At 39.3% G+C, this 13,501-nt stretch overlaps 1 protein-coding gene across 1 annotated transcript in view; it reads left to right on the plus strand.

Annotated features, from left to right (window-relative positions):
- Positions 1-12,554, plus strand: part of SCIN (scinderin) — a 48,164-nt gene extending 35,610 nt beyond the window's left edge. The window contains exons 7-16 of the mRNA XM_015618686.2: positions 991-1,079; positions 1,279-1,494; positions 2,576-2,697; positions 2,881-2,971; positions 5,427-5,597; positions 6,089-6,266; positions 6,739-6,860; positions 8,537-8,614; positions 9,858-9,918; positions 10,851-12,554. Coding sequence (XP_015474172.1) covers positions 991-1,079; positions 1,279-1,494; positions 2,576-2,697; positions 2,881-2,971; positions 5,427-5,597; positions 6,089-6,266; positions 6,739-6,860; positions 8,537-8,614; positions 9,858-9,918; positions 10,851-10,984 — 1,262 coding nt within the window. The 3' untranslated portion in view covers positions 10,985-12,554. The remainder of the gene's footprint in view (positions 1-990; positions 1,080-1,278; positions 1,495-2,575; positions 2,698-2,880; positions 2,972-5,426; positions 5,598-6,088; positions 6,267-6,738; positions 6,861-8,536; positions 8,615-9,857; positions 9,919-10,850) is intronic.
- Positions 12,555-13,501: the final 947 nt, after the last annotated feature.

The raw sequence follows: 13,501 nt of genomic DNA on the forward strand, positions 1-13,501 counted from the left end.
TGTAAGCATTTTGTTTGAAAACTTAATTTGTAGTTAGGGAAATATATTTTAAAAGAAAACATTTGGGGAGCATTGTGCTTAGATAGCCTGTGGTCTGTCTGACCCCCTGATTGCTGATTGTCACTCTATATGACAGCTCCTAGAAGAACCAAGCCAACAGGGTCAGGCATAAAATAAATAAAATATGATTAAAGTTCTTTGACTGTGGCCCTTTGTAATCCTTTGTGTATCCTGGCTTTGCTACTGCCGGTAAAAATACTATGTGGAAAACCCCCATTGGACTGTGAGTCTCACCCTTGCAGGGAGGCTGCAGCTATCATCTCTGCTGGAAATCTTCAGGCCACTAAGCCGAGAAGTGTGAATTACTTCGGTAATGGTCTCATTCAAAATGGGATACAAATGATTACTTTATCAGAGCACCTGATTAGACTGTGAGGTCTTTGGAATGTAGTCACTGCAGCCTCCTGGCCTCTACTCCTGTAGACAGTGTCAATCCCACAGAGACTTCCAGAGATACCTGATACTGAGCAAGGCTGAACAAGGAGCAGTGGATATGGAAATTGATAAATTGCAAAGCTCAGCCAGACAAAACAGATGTTTCTTTTACTCTTCTGCACTGCTTGAAGAAGTGGGGGAGTTCAGCTTTATTGACTATATTGCAGCTCAGCAAAAGGAGAGTCAGAGAAAAGACCCAGGGTACCTTGAGCCCAGCAGGTATTACTAACCAATTTTTATTTGCCCCCTTTTCCCTTAAATTAACTGTTTGGGGTTTTTTTCCCTTAAATTAACTGTTTTCACAGCTTTGGAAGTACTGTTTTGGTCATCCAACTTGATGTGAATCTTGCTCATGCCATGTCCAGCATTTGTGTTTGTTCAAGACTGAGGGAAGAGCAATGTCAAAGAGAACCTGGCTCAAGGATTACTTGTTTTTGGAGGTTCTGTGAGCTTATTGCCCTTTCCCATGTACTGTTACCCTTCTGTTTTAATCAGGCAAAGATGCTAACCCTCAAGAGAGAAAAGCTGCCATGAAGAATGCTGAGCAATTCATAGAGCAGATGAATTATCCTGCCAACACACAGGTGCGATCTATTTACGGAGGTGATACCAAGAGAGCTTGAGCTCTGTTAAAGATATTGTTTTTAAGTCAGCAGAAAAAGTATTTCTCAGGGTTTATAAGACATAAGGGCGATATTTCACATGTAATCTATAAAAGCTTCTGTTTGAGAAAGTGTGTCACTTCTGTGTTCCTCCCGTTTCATGTGTATGCCTTCATTCCAGATTCAAGTCCTTCCCGAAGGAGGTGAAACGCCAATGTTCAAACAGTTTTTCAAAGACTGGAAGGATAAAGATGAAAGCAATGGCTTTGGCAAAGTATATGTCACAGAGAGAGTGGCTAAAATTGAGCAGATTGAATTTGATGCTACCAAGTTACATGAGTCTCCACAAATGGCTGCCCAGCATAACATGGTAGATGATGGTTCAGGGAAAGTAGAGGTAATTTTCATGTTGTAATAAATTTTATCTAACTAATGTATTCTGCTACTTGTAATGGGCTAAACTGCTGCTCTGTGTTTCAGTTTTTATACTGTTGTTTAGATTAGCACCATATTAGTGGAGGTGTTACTTCAAGCATCACAAAAGGTACTTGGCAGTAGAAGGTGACTATTGGCTGTATGCTGGGTCGTGTTCTTTTGCTGCTTATGAAGGATGTACCAGTCATCAAGAGAAATCAATCACCAGAAATACTATCTCTTGTACACAATACCTTGTAAATACTTTCTTTAAATGTGATTCTTCATCTAAAGGAAAAACTTCAAGCTCATACCAGCTTGAAATCTGGAATGGGAGGACTTACGCTTGGCATCAGAAATCCATTCTATGTCTTTATGTAGGTGTCCAAGCTGGTTTCTAGAGGAACCTTCTTTGTCCCTAGTGCATCTCTTGGGTAGCCTGGATCTGGAGAGAAAAAGATGACTGTATAGTCTTTCTAGACCTTTCCATATCCCACTCCAGGACTATCTTTGGACTACACAGAGATAGCATGGCATTGTATCAACGTGCCCTGTTGAATGCAAATTGCATACTGGGCTTCTGGAAGAAAAAAGAAGTACTTACAGTGTCATCAATGTATTCTCTAGGTTTCTGGTCCATAGGCTTGAGCAGCCAGCTGTTAGCTGAACTGGGCTGTAGTGAATGAATTCATAAGACATCTGCCTAACACCATGTTATCTGATTGCAGTGTGCCTCTCCAAAATGGTATCTTTGTTTTATGATGGATCATAATGTTGTGCCATGTCATACTGTCACCTTAAGGTGTTAAGAAAGTTCAGCATAGCATTGTGAAGTGATTGTGTGGCGATAAAGTACAAGACAAAGAGAAGTTTATTGCAGTCCCTTGTTGATGGTCATCATTAATTCAGTGGGCACAGGGTATATTTACCTACTTCATGAAGAATCCTCCCTGTTCCTATTCAACAACACTTGTGAACAGAAAGGACACTCAAGGGATAAGATAATAAAATACTTTGTAAAGAATCTCAGGATGAAGTTCAGCAATCTCCTGTGATTTCCCCAGATCTGGCGTGTGGAAAGCAGTGGGCGAGTTCCTGTGGGACCTGAGACATATGGACAGTTCTATGGGGGTGACTGTTACATTATCCTCTACACTTACCCTAGAGGGCAGATCATCTATACATGGTATGTTTGGTTGCCTTTGCACAGATCTGCAGTGTGTGGATATCATTTTATGTTGACTTTTATGTCCTTTTGAGTAGAACCTATGTAAATGTAAGATTGTTCATGGTGAGTTTGTCATACAGCACAAGCTCTGGGTTACTTTGAAGCTAAATTTAACCATTGCCTTTCTCTTGTCTTCCTCAGGCAAGGAGCCCATGCTACAAAAGATGAACTGACTGCATCTGCATTTCTGACTGTTCAGCTGGATCGGTCATTAAATGATCAGGCTGTGCAGGTTAGTGTCCTTTGGATAAAATCCAACAGAGCATGTGATATATGCAGAATTTGATGAGAATTGAAAGGAGGAGCTGGTATTTAAAGACTGGAAATGCCAATTGCTTAGGTCTGTATCAAATCAAAAAGCAACATGGGATCCTGTTAAAGTTGCCAGAGATTACCCATTTAAATCATCCTTTCTGTATGCAGTTGTCCAAAAGGACACAGATGTGCCAGAACCTAAAACTGCCTTTTCTTTCCTTTGATTTCCACTGTTTTAAAATTAGGTTTCAATCCTGCCAAGACTTACAGACCCTGTACATAGACAGTGGAGACTGAATTGTAAGACTGTCCCAGGGCAGCTCAATCCAAACAGGAGTGTGACAAGTCAGTAGCCCTGTGGGAGTTCCTCTGTCTCCTTTTGATTATAATATTTAGCCCAGACAAAACACCTGACTTTTGGAGGACCAAAACTGGGAGAACTGAAAGCCACATGAAACACAGAAGAGGAAAGCCTGCTGGAATTGTGCAACAGGGTCTGGCTTTTCCTTGCCTCAGTGAGGAACGCAGCTTGGGTTTTCCCATCCCATAGAGTTTGCAGCTCCATGAAAGCAGGACATGCATCCTCACATGCAGAAATTGGGTGTGCAAGGCAAGACACTGGACACTGGCAACTAAAGGGTGTGAGTAGATAAGCTAGTCCTTAGCTTGACTGGGTGTGCTCTCCTTATATCAATACTGAGAAGTGGTGGGTAAATGAAGACCTGAGAGGTCTCTTCTCAAAGAAAAGCTCGAGCTGTAAGATGAGAAGGAACAAACAGAGATATTCTAGGCAGTGGGAGATAATTCTGTGATTCACATTTCTAAATTACAAAAGCAAAAGGCTTCCCCCACCCACCAAGGTACAGTTAATTCAGATGGCAGCTCATACTTCTAGCCACTAATCAGTTATGATTTCTGATTGAAATTATATTAAGGAAAGATTAGAACACATTTAGATAACCATTGCTTGAAATATTCCTAACATGTGCTTTATATTTGGACCATGTCCAGCACAATGTGGTCCTGCCTCATACCAAAAGTTAATCTTAAAGTAATAAAAATATTACTACTATTGTTAACAGTATTATTACTGCAATAGTAAGGTGCTTAAAAAGTCTTTTTATTAAATCTGAAGGAGATCCATTTCACTGCAGGTAGATGTGATGCTTAAAAGTACTTTCAGCCTGCAATGAATTTAGGAATATATATGTGTGCATACCCACATGTGTATATATATATGCACAGATGTATGTATGTGTGAATTTCTATGCAAACAGATAGAATATATTACCTGTGCCTAACATCTCTATCCCCATTATTTGAAAGCTTTAGGTGTGCTATTTCGTGTGGTCACTAGATGGCACGACAGTACAAATGACTGTTAGAACGTTGGGCTTGCAAAAATATGTTTCACTGTGCTGTTTGGATGATATGGGGTTTTTTGAGTTTATTTGGGTTGTTGTTTTTTTTGGGTTTTTTGTGGTTTGAGTTGTTTGGGGTTTTTTTCCCATTTGTAAAATCCTGCTGCAGTGTGTCCCTTACAAGTATACATGTCATATACACATCTTACCAGACAGCTGAGGCAGTCTGTCTACCTGTGAAATAAGTAAAAGCACCTGCTTCTGCCCAGGTGCTGCTGCTGCCCCTCTGGGCACTCTGGCTCTCAGCTGCCCCAGGCCTCACTGAGGGCTCTCCACTTCTCCTACTCTGCTGGCTACATAGCATGTCTCAATATCTTTTTTCCCTTTCGTTCTGGGAATGAAAGGCAGGGACTTGCAGCCTCTACCTTGGTTTATAGTACTGTTATAAAGGAAAATTAAATGGTTACATACAAATTACTTCTATCATATATTAACCTAAAAACTGTCATTCTTCATAGTGCAATGTAGTTTTTTTAGATGGTGGTAGTGTCTTTTACATCTGTAATGGAAATTCATTTTCATCATTCAAGTTATCCTCTGGATGAGAAATTTATACTACACTTTTTCATCCTCTTGCAGCTAAAATACATACAGAAATAGGAATAAAATTAGCAAGCATTCTCTTCTGCTTAAAAAAGAGCACCTAAACTTCCAAGACAGTTTTTCAGGAGATTTAAGTCATTCTATAAAACACTGTGAAATGACAGTTCTTTTGAAAATGCATGACTTTTTTATTACGGTAGATAGCAGCCATTTTATTCAGCTAAATATTGTGTTAGAAGTTTGAATCTTGTCTTTGTGTCACCTTGATTGACAAAAAAAAATCTCACAAATGCTCTAACTCTGTATGTCTGGAACTATAGTTTTTGATCTTTTCAGCCTGCCATTTCTTCTTTTTTGCTAACATACTCAGCATTATTGGCTAAGATCCCCCAAGCTATTCAGCAAAGACCAAAAATAACCACTTGTGTCCTTTTGTTTCTTCTACTGCATTTCTTTACATACGTGCAGATCCGAGTCAGTCAAGGCAAAGAGCCTGCACATTTACTGAGCTTGTTCAAAAACAAACCACTTATAGTCTACAAGGATGGGACATCTAAGAAGGAAGGTCAGAAACCTGCTCCACCGACACGACTCTTCCAAATCCGCAGGAACCTAGCAGCTATTACTAGGATTGCAGAGGTAAGGTCACCTGCTAGGTAAACCATCCATTCCCAGTGGGAAATGCTAGAGCTGCCATGAGCTTCTCTGACTAATCTTGTTGGGTAGTCACATCTGGTAGGAACACAGAACTCCAAATCCAATCCACTGCTCTATTTGACAAATCGGTCCAGTAAACTAAAGAGAATGTGCTGTAGCTGTCTGGAATCAGTCTACATTGTTCAGAGGAACTGCCAGAATACACACACAGTGAACAGTCAATTGACAAAGAATAGACAAGTTATCAACCCCTATGAAATAGTCTTTTCTACTGCAAACAGTCCTAAGTTTTGCCCTGCAAGTCAGTTCCTTGTCTTATATCCTTCTCTAATTTGTATCAGTATAAAACTAGGGGAGAACTGAAGACCAAAAGCACACAGATTAATGTGTCTACACATTTTATATAAGCGTGCAAAATAGTAATTACATTATTTGAAGAGTTGAAGAATAAAACAATTTCTTTTCTAATCTAGGTTGATGTTGACGCAATGTCACTAAACTCTAATGATGTCTTTGTTCTTAAACTGCCAAACAACTCTGGCTACACGTGGGTAGGAAAAGGAGCGAGTAAAGAAGAGGAACAAGGAGCTCAATACATTGCCAATGTTCTCAAATGCCAGACTGCTAAGATTAATGAAGGCCAGGAACCAGGTTTGTATCAGGCCACATGGCTGCTACTAGACAGCTGAGAATACACAGCACTGCATGGAGACAGTAGGTTTAGATTAGATGTTAGGAAAAATACTTTGCTGTGAGGATGTGGTGAGGCACTGGAACAGGTTGCCCAGAGAAGTGGTGGATGCCCCATCCCTGGAAGTGTTTAAGGAATGATTGGATGAAGCTCTGTGTATGGAAAGGTGCCCCTGCCCATGGCAAGGGCATTGGACCTAGATGATCTTTAAGGCCCCTTCCAACCCAGGCCATTCTATAATTCTGTGATTTTTTCTAGATACGCAACTGATACTGGTATTTTCACAAACTGCAGGAAGTACTGTAAGAAAAAAGCGCATTCATCTTTGAGACAGCAAAGAGATTGTTTGGGAATTTCTGAAATACTATCTAACAAGCTAAAACATGAAATGTTAAATCAGCTGGTCAATAAATTATATATTATGTATTTTAGAGGAATTCTGGAAAGCACTTGGAGGTAAAAAAACATACCAGACTTCATCACAACTCTTGACAAAGGCTGAAGATCATCCCCCTCGCTTGTATGGTTGTTCTAATAAAACAGGCAGATTTATTGTGAGTATATGATGGATTTTATAAACTTTCTGTTTATATAGTTTCTGGTATATTTTGCCTTGGAAATCAGTGGTTATTAAATGAATTTGGGGATCTGGCTTAGCCAGGATTGGCAAGAACTAGAGAGCAGACATTTGATGCTTTAAACTATCCCAATGCTATGGATGAACAGAATAATTAATATTGCAGAAAGTTGCATCCAGAGCCTGCTCCTGCCTGGAAAGAGAGGCTTGCAGATGCAAAAAGATCAGGCATTTGCCCAGTCAAAACAAATTTAATTCTTGCAGAGCATCACCAGATTGCTATTGATTTGCTGAGAAAGAGCAGGTCAGTGCCTTGCCCCTTACATGTTTGACAGTGGTGGCAATGCTGCTTGCCAAAAATCCCTAGCAGTCTGAAATTTTCCGTAGAGATTTAAGATGTGTAATTGTGCCTTTAAGGTACTGACCTGTGCACAAGGAGGTAGGAAGACCTACTTCCCTGACAGAAATACCTGGAGCTATGCACTGGGTATTAAGTCTGTGATTCAGGCTTAATTGCTTACCATATTCTGGGAGGGCAGTGCTGTGTCACCAGTTGGAAAGGACACACTCATTTTTATGTAGGGGACATAGCTGGCAGTCTCCTTAAGGCACAGCCCAGTCATTTGGAGAGGGATAAAACAAATAGGATCCTTTAATAAGGACTTTAAAATCTTACGAGAATAGGAAAGTGTATTCTTCTAACAAGCTTCTAAAATACTCCTGGGAAATACAGTAATAGGAACCAGCCTCTCTGCAGTAGTCTGCTGGGAGCTATGGACTCACTTTTTATTTTAAATTCCCTCCAAATTCTGTGAAATCCCCTCTTTGCTGTAGCCTTTCTCTAGTAACTGAATCACCACCATTAGAGGTCCCAGAAGAGGCAGGTGAGATCACTCTGACCTTCTGGCCACAGTTAGACAGGGTGGGGAAAAGGAATGTCTTTTTCACCATCTGCTTATCATCCCCTTAGCACTCCTACATGACCACATATAGCCAAACCCTTGACAATCCTTCAAAAGTAGGAACCATTAGCTACATTATTATCTTTCCTTCTCATACAGAAGAATATTCAACTGCCTTTCTATCTTCCTGCACATTCTTGGAAGAAGCAAGCAGTCTGCCTTATGTTTGGGGACTAATCCTCAACTCACATTAGTCAACTGTAATGTCCCATTGCCAAGTGACTGGGAAGCTTGGTTGGGTGTGTATTTCATCTCTGAGCTCATCCCCTGCAAACCAAAGCAGTTTCTTTACCAATTAATGAATGTAAGCTGCATGAATATATCAGTTTGGTTTGTTCAAGGTTCAAATTTCCCTGTCTCCTTCTTCTGGCAGACCTCAGTCCCAACTTAACAGTTGGTCAACAGTAGTCAACAATTATAATGTAGATCTTTGCTTCTCCTGAGGATATCTTACCAATTCTGAAAAACCAAAAGCTGATTTTATAAGACCTGCCATTATGTGATCTGTTTCATTTCAGAGAAACACCTTTAATAAATTCATCAAATAAGTTCAGGGTTTTATCCTTTAGGAGCCAAAAGTTCATCACCTCTGTACTTAACATTATAAAAATAGATTAGGTCTTTGCAAAATTATATGTCTTGATAAATCATTAAAAATAAAAGTGCCCTCAACATGTATTATCCTTTCTAGATTGAAGAGGTCCCAGGAGAATTCACTCAGGATGATTTGGCTGAAGATGATGTCATGTTGTTGGATGCTTGGGAGCAGGTGAGCTGTGTACTTGATTACTGCTTTTTGTGATAACAAGGATAATTTATTCTTAATCACTTCGTTCATAAGATGGGAGGAACAATCATCTTGACAGAATGGAAGCAGTTTTGTTCTCTTTAAATTATACCAAAAGGAGCTATACTTTTTGAGCTATATGTTGTGCTGGTGTTCACACATGTGACTGAATTTCCAAGCATATTGTGAGACCATGGCAGGCACTTCTTATTAAAACCATTGGAGGCTGCAAGAATATAAGCCCCAGCAGTGTTCTGGAAAGTTTCTCAATAGCATTCTTGACTTTATCACAAAAATGTATTCATTTAAAAAAAAGTTACTGTATTAGGTGTATTTAGAATCCACTAAATCCTTGTAGCAGGAGCCACCTACAAAAAGTCCTAGGAGAGAAAGGGACCAACATATAATGTCCATCATTGCCCAGTTCACTGAAAACTGAGAATGTGGAGAGCTTTTTGAATGACAGGCAAACTCGCCGAAGCTTTGGAGAACACATCTGTTTCTCACAGTATATTCTCTCTATCCTTCCTCTTCTTTTGGAGGAAAAGAGGAGAAGGCCCACACCCTGCTTCTCTTCTTTAGCCTAACCCTTAAGGAACAAAAGGCTGAGGTTTTTGGAAATAAGAAGGAATGTCCATGGTTCATGTGAAAAGGAGTGATGGCGGGTGGTGGGAAAGAGCTGGATGGAAAGTGGTTGGGACATACCAACTCAGATAAGAAGTCTTGGGACATGTAGCTGGTTTCCAAGCAAATCCTGGAGAGGAAAAGAAGGGGTGTAGGGGTTTCAGATCAAAGCTCTGGTTGTTGGGTGTTTCAGTTGGCTATCTAGCAGTCGCCCAGGGTAGCACATATCACAGGGCACAAATGATGATGTGCATGCAGAGCTCAAATCAGACACAGTATTACTACCTGCACCCAAACAGCAATTTCCTTGTAAAAGTATAAAAGATACCTATGGAAAAAGTAAATAGAGATCCTTTCATCAGAATGAATAAAGGTCTGGCCTTCCAGTGTCATAGAGAGCAGTGTGATTTCAGAGGGCATAATTACACTTTCTCACAAGGGAAGAAAACCCATCAGCTGTGGTTTGTGAGAGCTCTGTATCTCTGCAGTCTTTTCATAGCATGTATTCTTTCTCCTAGAGGAATCAACTATTTTGCACTTTACCAGCTGTACACAACATCCTTATAATACCAGGGGAGTTATGTCTTTCTTCTGTTTGCAGGTTTTCATCTGGATTGGGAAGGACGCTAATGAAACTGAGAGACAGGAATCCGTTAAATCGGGTAAATCAAATCAGTTTGGCAGATTTCTGAGTGAAGTAGCATCAATATTACTTAACGAAGAGGAAAATATGATGTAAAAGAAATTTAGTTACATTTACAGTGTCTCAAAGTGTTACAGAGCTTATTAGGATTTAATACAGGAGATGATTATTTTCGCCTTTAAATGTGCTTTAAAACTCTGTAAGTTTATGAAGGATAAAATTAATCAAGATAGCATTATTGGGCTGCAGAGCTTTTTAAATAATATATAGGAGAGCCCTATGCACTGAAAAGAGAAGAAATTTAAAAGGAGCTCCCTACTGACCTGTACCCTCAATAACATATATAGAGAAAGGATTGCTAGCAACTCCTTATAATGCCACCCTTCACTAAGTTAAATTGCAGGAGGAAATTCCAATTACAGAACAAATCAAGATAACTTACATGGCACGTACCTCATTGAAAAATCACATGTCATCCCTGGTGTAACTTAATATAGCTGAGCTATTCTGACAAAGTTCATGCTGAAAACCTATGTGTGTGTTTCCCTGGAGCAGCTAGGGTTATCTGGTTGTGTTTCCATATGTATTGATGTCATGTTGGGATGTCAAGGGAAACGACACTCACTGGCTTTTATATGGGCAAAATGGGAACGAAGCTTGTGCATCCTCACAGCACCAGCAAATGCTTTCTCCTGTTTAAGAGCCAAAACCCTGCTGTATGGCAACAAACTGCTCAGAAAAGCAATCCCTCTGTTGTAACTTCATGGAAAATCCCTTTACTGCCAGCTGTGAAAAATCAGCCTTTACCTGATCATCTCAGTGCCTTTGAAATAATTAACTGAATACTGCATTATAGTAGCCCTGTGTTCTTTCACTATGGCTTTTAATGTATTTTTTATTCCAAAGGAATGAACTAATATATTCCATGTTTTATTTCCTCTCTGTTTTTAGCCAAACGCTATATTGAAACTGATCCTTCTGGCAGAGATAAGGGAACCCCCATTGTAATTGTGAAGCAAGGGCATGAACCCCCCACATTCACAGGCTGGTTCCTGGCTTGGGACTCAAACAAATGGAAGAACTGATCTCTCCAAGGATTCTCCAGCGTCAAGCCAAAGAATGATCAGAGCCCAGCTACTTTCTAGTATTTTTAAGCATAAGCTTATGCTACAGTACGATGTATCTGTTGTTACACCTTCCTGAGCTTTGATGTATTTCTGTGAATAACCTAGAAGTTCTTATCACTGGAAAGGATAAATGGTAATTGTAAACTGGCCAAACGGGATGAGTGGGGCTTTTCTAGTAGTAAATATAGAAAATACTACCAATCTTTAATCTTAAAAGAAAGAAATACATTTTCTTTAATCTACTGATTCTTTAAAGAGAAGCTGTGAGTCAGTTTATTTTAATGTACTAAAATGGACCAAATTCTGTCTTCACTTAAAAATCCATACTAAGGCCACAAAAATTCCTTTAGATTAAGGTCAAGATAATACTGTGCAGAATTTGACCTGATAGAGGAATAAAATTTACCTGTTGCAAGGAAAGGACTGCACCTGATTCAATTACTAGGCCCACGTATTGCTACACTCATTGAAAATCGCAGATAGTATCTGATCCACAGTGGGAGTTGTGGCTCACAGGGGGCAAATAATGGATGGATATTTGAAGAAAGCTGTGCTTAACATATTTATTTACCCTGTTAATGCATATATGTGTGGAGCTTTAGACTGAATACTGTCAGAATATGAAACGGACAAAGATTTTTTTGCAGGACTGTCTATTGTATTGTAATGAATTCCTTTAGATTTATCTCTGAACCAGCTCCAGCTCCACCAGGTCTTTTTAACTAAAGCTCTTAAACACATTGTAGTGCACTAGTGCTTTGAAGTGGAAGCAAAAGTAACAGCTTCGAAAATACATACTCTGCCTTAACCAGATTGCTCTTAAGCCATACTTCACCTTAGCTGCCTTACTCAGCAGTACTCAGTTCTTCAGCATGCAGACTCTTCAGCTTGTTATGCACAGGATGTCTTTTTAATTTTTTGTGCAGGTGTTAGACAAATACCAAGCACATCAAAAGTAAGGAAAGCCCTGGTTTCGGTAGAATTTCTGGGAATTTGGAATGTGAGTATGCACCACAGAATATGGCCTTCTCTTTAATCTCAGGCACATTTACTTGAGCTTTTTTTTATTCTGGTGACTTTAAAAGTAAGTTTTCAAAGTGGCTTTTATTTGTAACTTAGCCAGAAAAAATCTACTTATGTGCAACAGGAAAACTTCTTCAAATCTTTAGGATGGCTTTGATCACTTATCCAGTAATGCTTGTTTTAAACAACAGTTTGTACAGCTGTAAATCATACCAATGTGGCTTCTTAATGACAGCATTTCAGCACTTTTATTATTTTTGTAAGTTAGGACGGAAAGTGAAATTTTAGACATTTTTTGTATTTTTTTAACATGCTTGGGATTTTGAATCAGGGTAATGCAAAAGAGTGAATTTAGTCTGAGCTCATCATATCAATGACAGAAGAATTGTGAAGCTAAGGTATTAATTATAGGAATTAGCTTTGAATGTTTGTCTAAATATCTGCTAGTATATCTGGGCTGTATCTGAATGTAATTTCATTTAAAATAAAGTTACAAAAAACAGCATTCTGCCAAGCTGATCTTCCTCTCTCTGACATATTGTAGGGCAGTGCTTGCACTGGTGTCTAGCAAGACTTCCTGAAAACCTAAGTATATACCTAAGTATATACCTAATATATACCTAAGTATATACCTTCCTTTTGATTGAACAGTGCAGTGAGAAGTTACTTGTTTTTACTTTGGCGCCATTTTACCCAATGGATCTTTAAGAAAAAATGCTGCTGTTGTTAATCAAACTCTCTGGTTTTATAACTTTTTGCTTGCAAAAATAATTGAGTACAGAAACAACTACTTTATAAAATAGGAGGAAATAGGTTTATTTTTTTATTGTTTTTTATTGTTTTTAAAGGATACATCTTGCTTTTAATTTGTGAGAGTAGATAAGATGTCCTGCTCCTTCTGGAAGGAGCACAAAGACCTTTTCAATGCCTCAGCCACTGAGCAGCCTGTAATTATCTGATTGTCGTCTTCAACACATGCATATGATTCTTCTCATTTTTTAAAAAATAACAGTTATAGTAGCTTCTGAACCAAGGATTAGACAAGATTTGTCCTTCTTGTACATAAACATCTTCCGGAACACTGAGGGCTCTGAACTGGCACAGTCTGCCAGCATATTCTCCAGCACTGTGAAAGCCTCTTTTCAGTCCCCTCACACAAGACAGAGGAGCTTTTGTGGTCTCCTGGCCTGGGCTTTTGAGTTTGTAATACATTGTTCTGGTATGTTGATTACTGATGTTGAGAAGAGCATTGAGAGCTCATAAGGGAACAGTGTTCTCCACCAGGCTTTAAGCACAACAGCTGCTAGCAACATTGTTCTTGGGTTTACTTGCCAGTGAGGAAGTTTATTTTTCATACATGTATGTGCAGTACACACAAAGATGTATTTCTTTCTCTCAAGAAGAAGAGAAGGAGAGAGGACAGACAGGATGGACTGTGAGTGCTTGGAAATA

This window comes from Parus major, chromosome 2, assembly GCF_001522545.3.
Source record: "Parus major isolate Abel chromosome 2, Parus_major1.1, whole genome shotgun sequence".
Taxonomy (NCBI): domain Eukaryota; kingdom Metazoa; phylum Chordata; class Aves; order Passeriformes; family Paridae; genus Parus; species Parus major.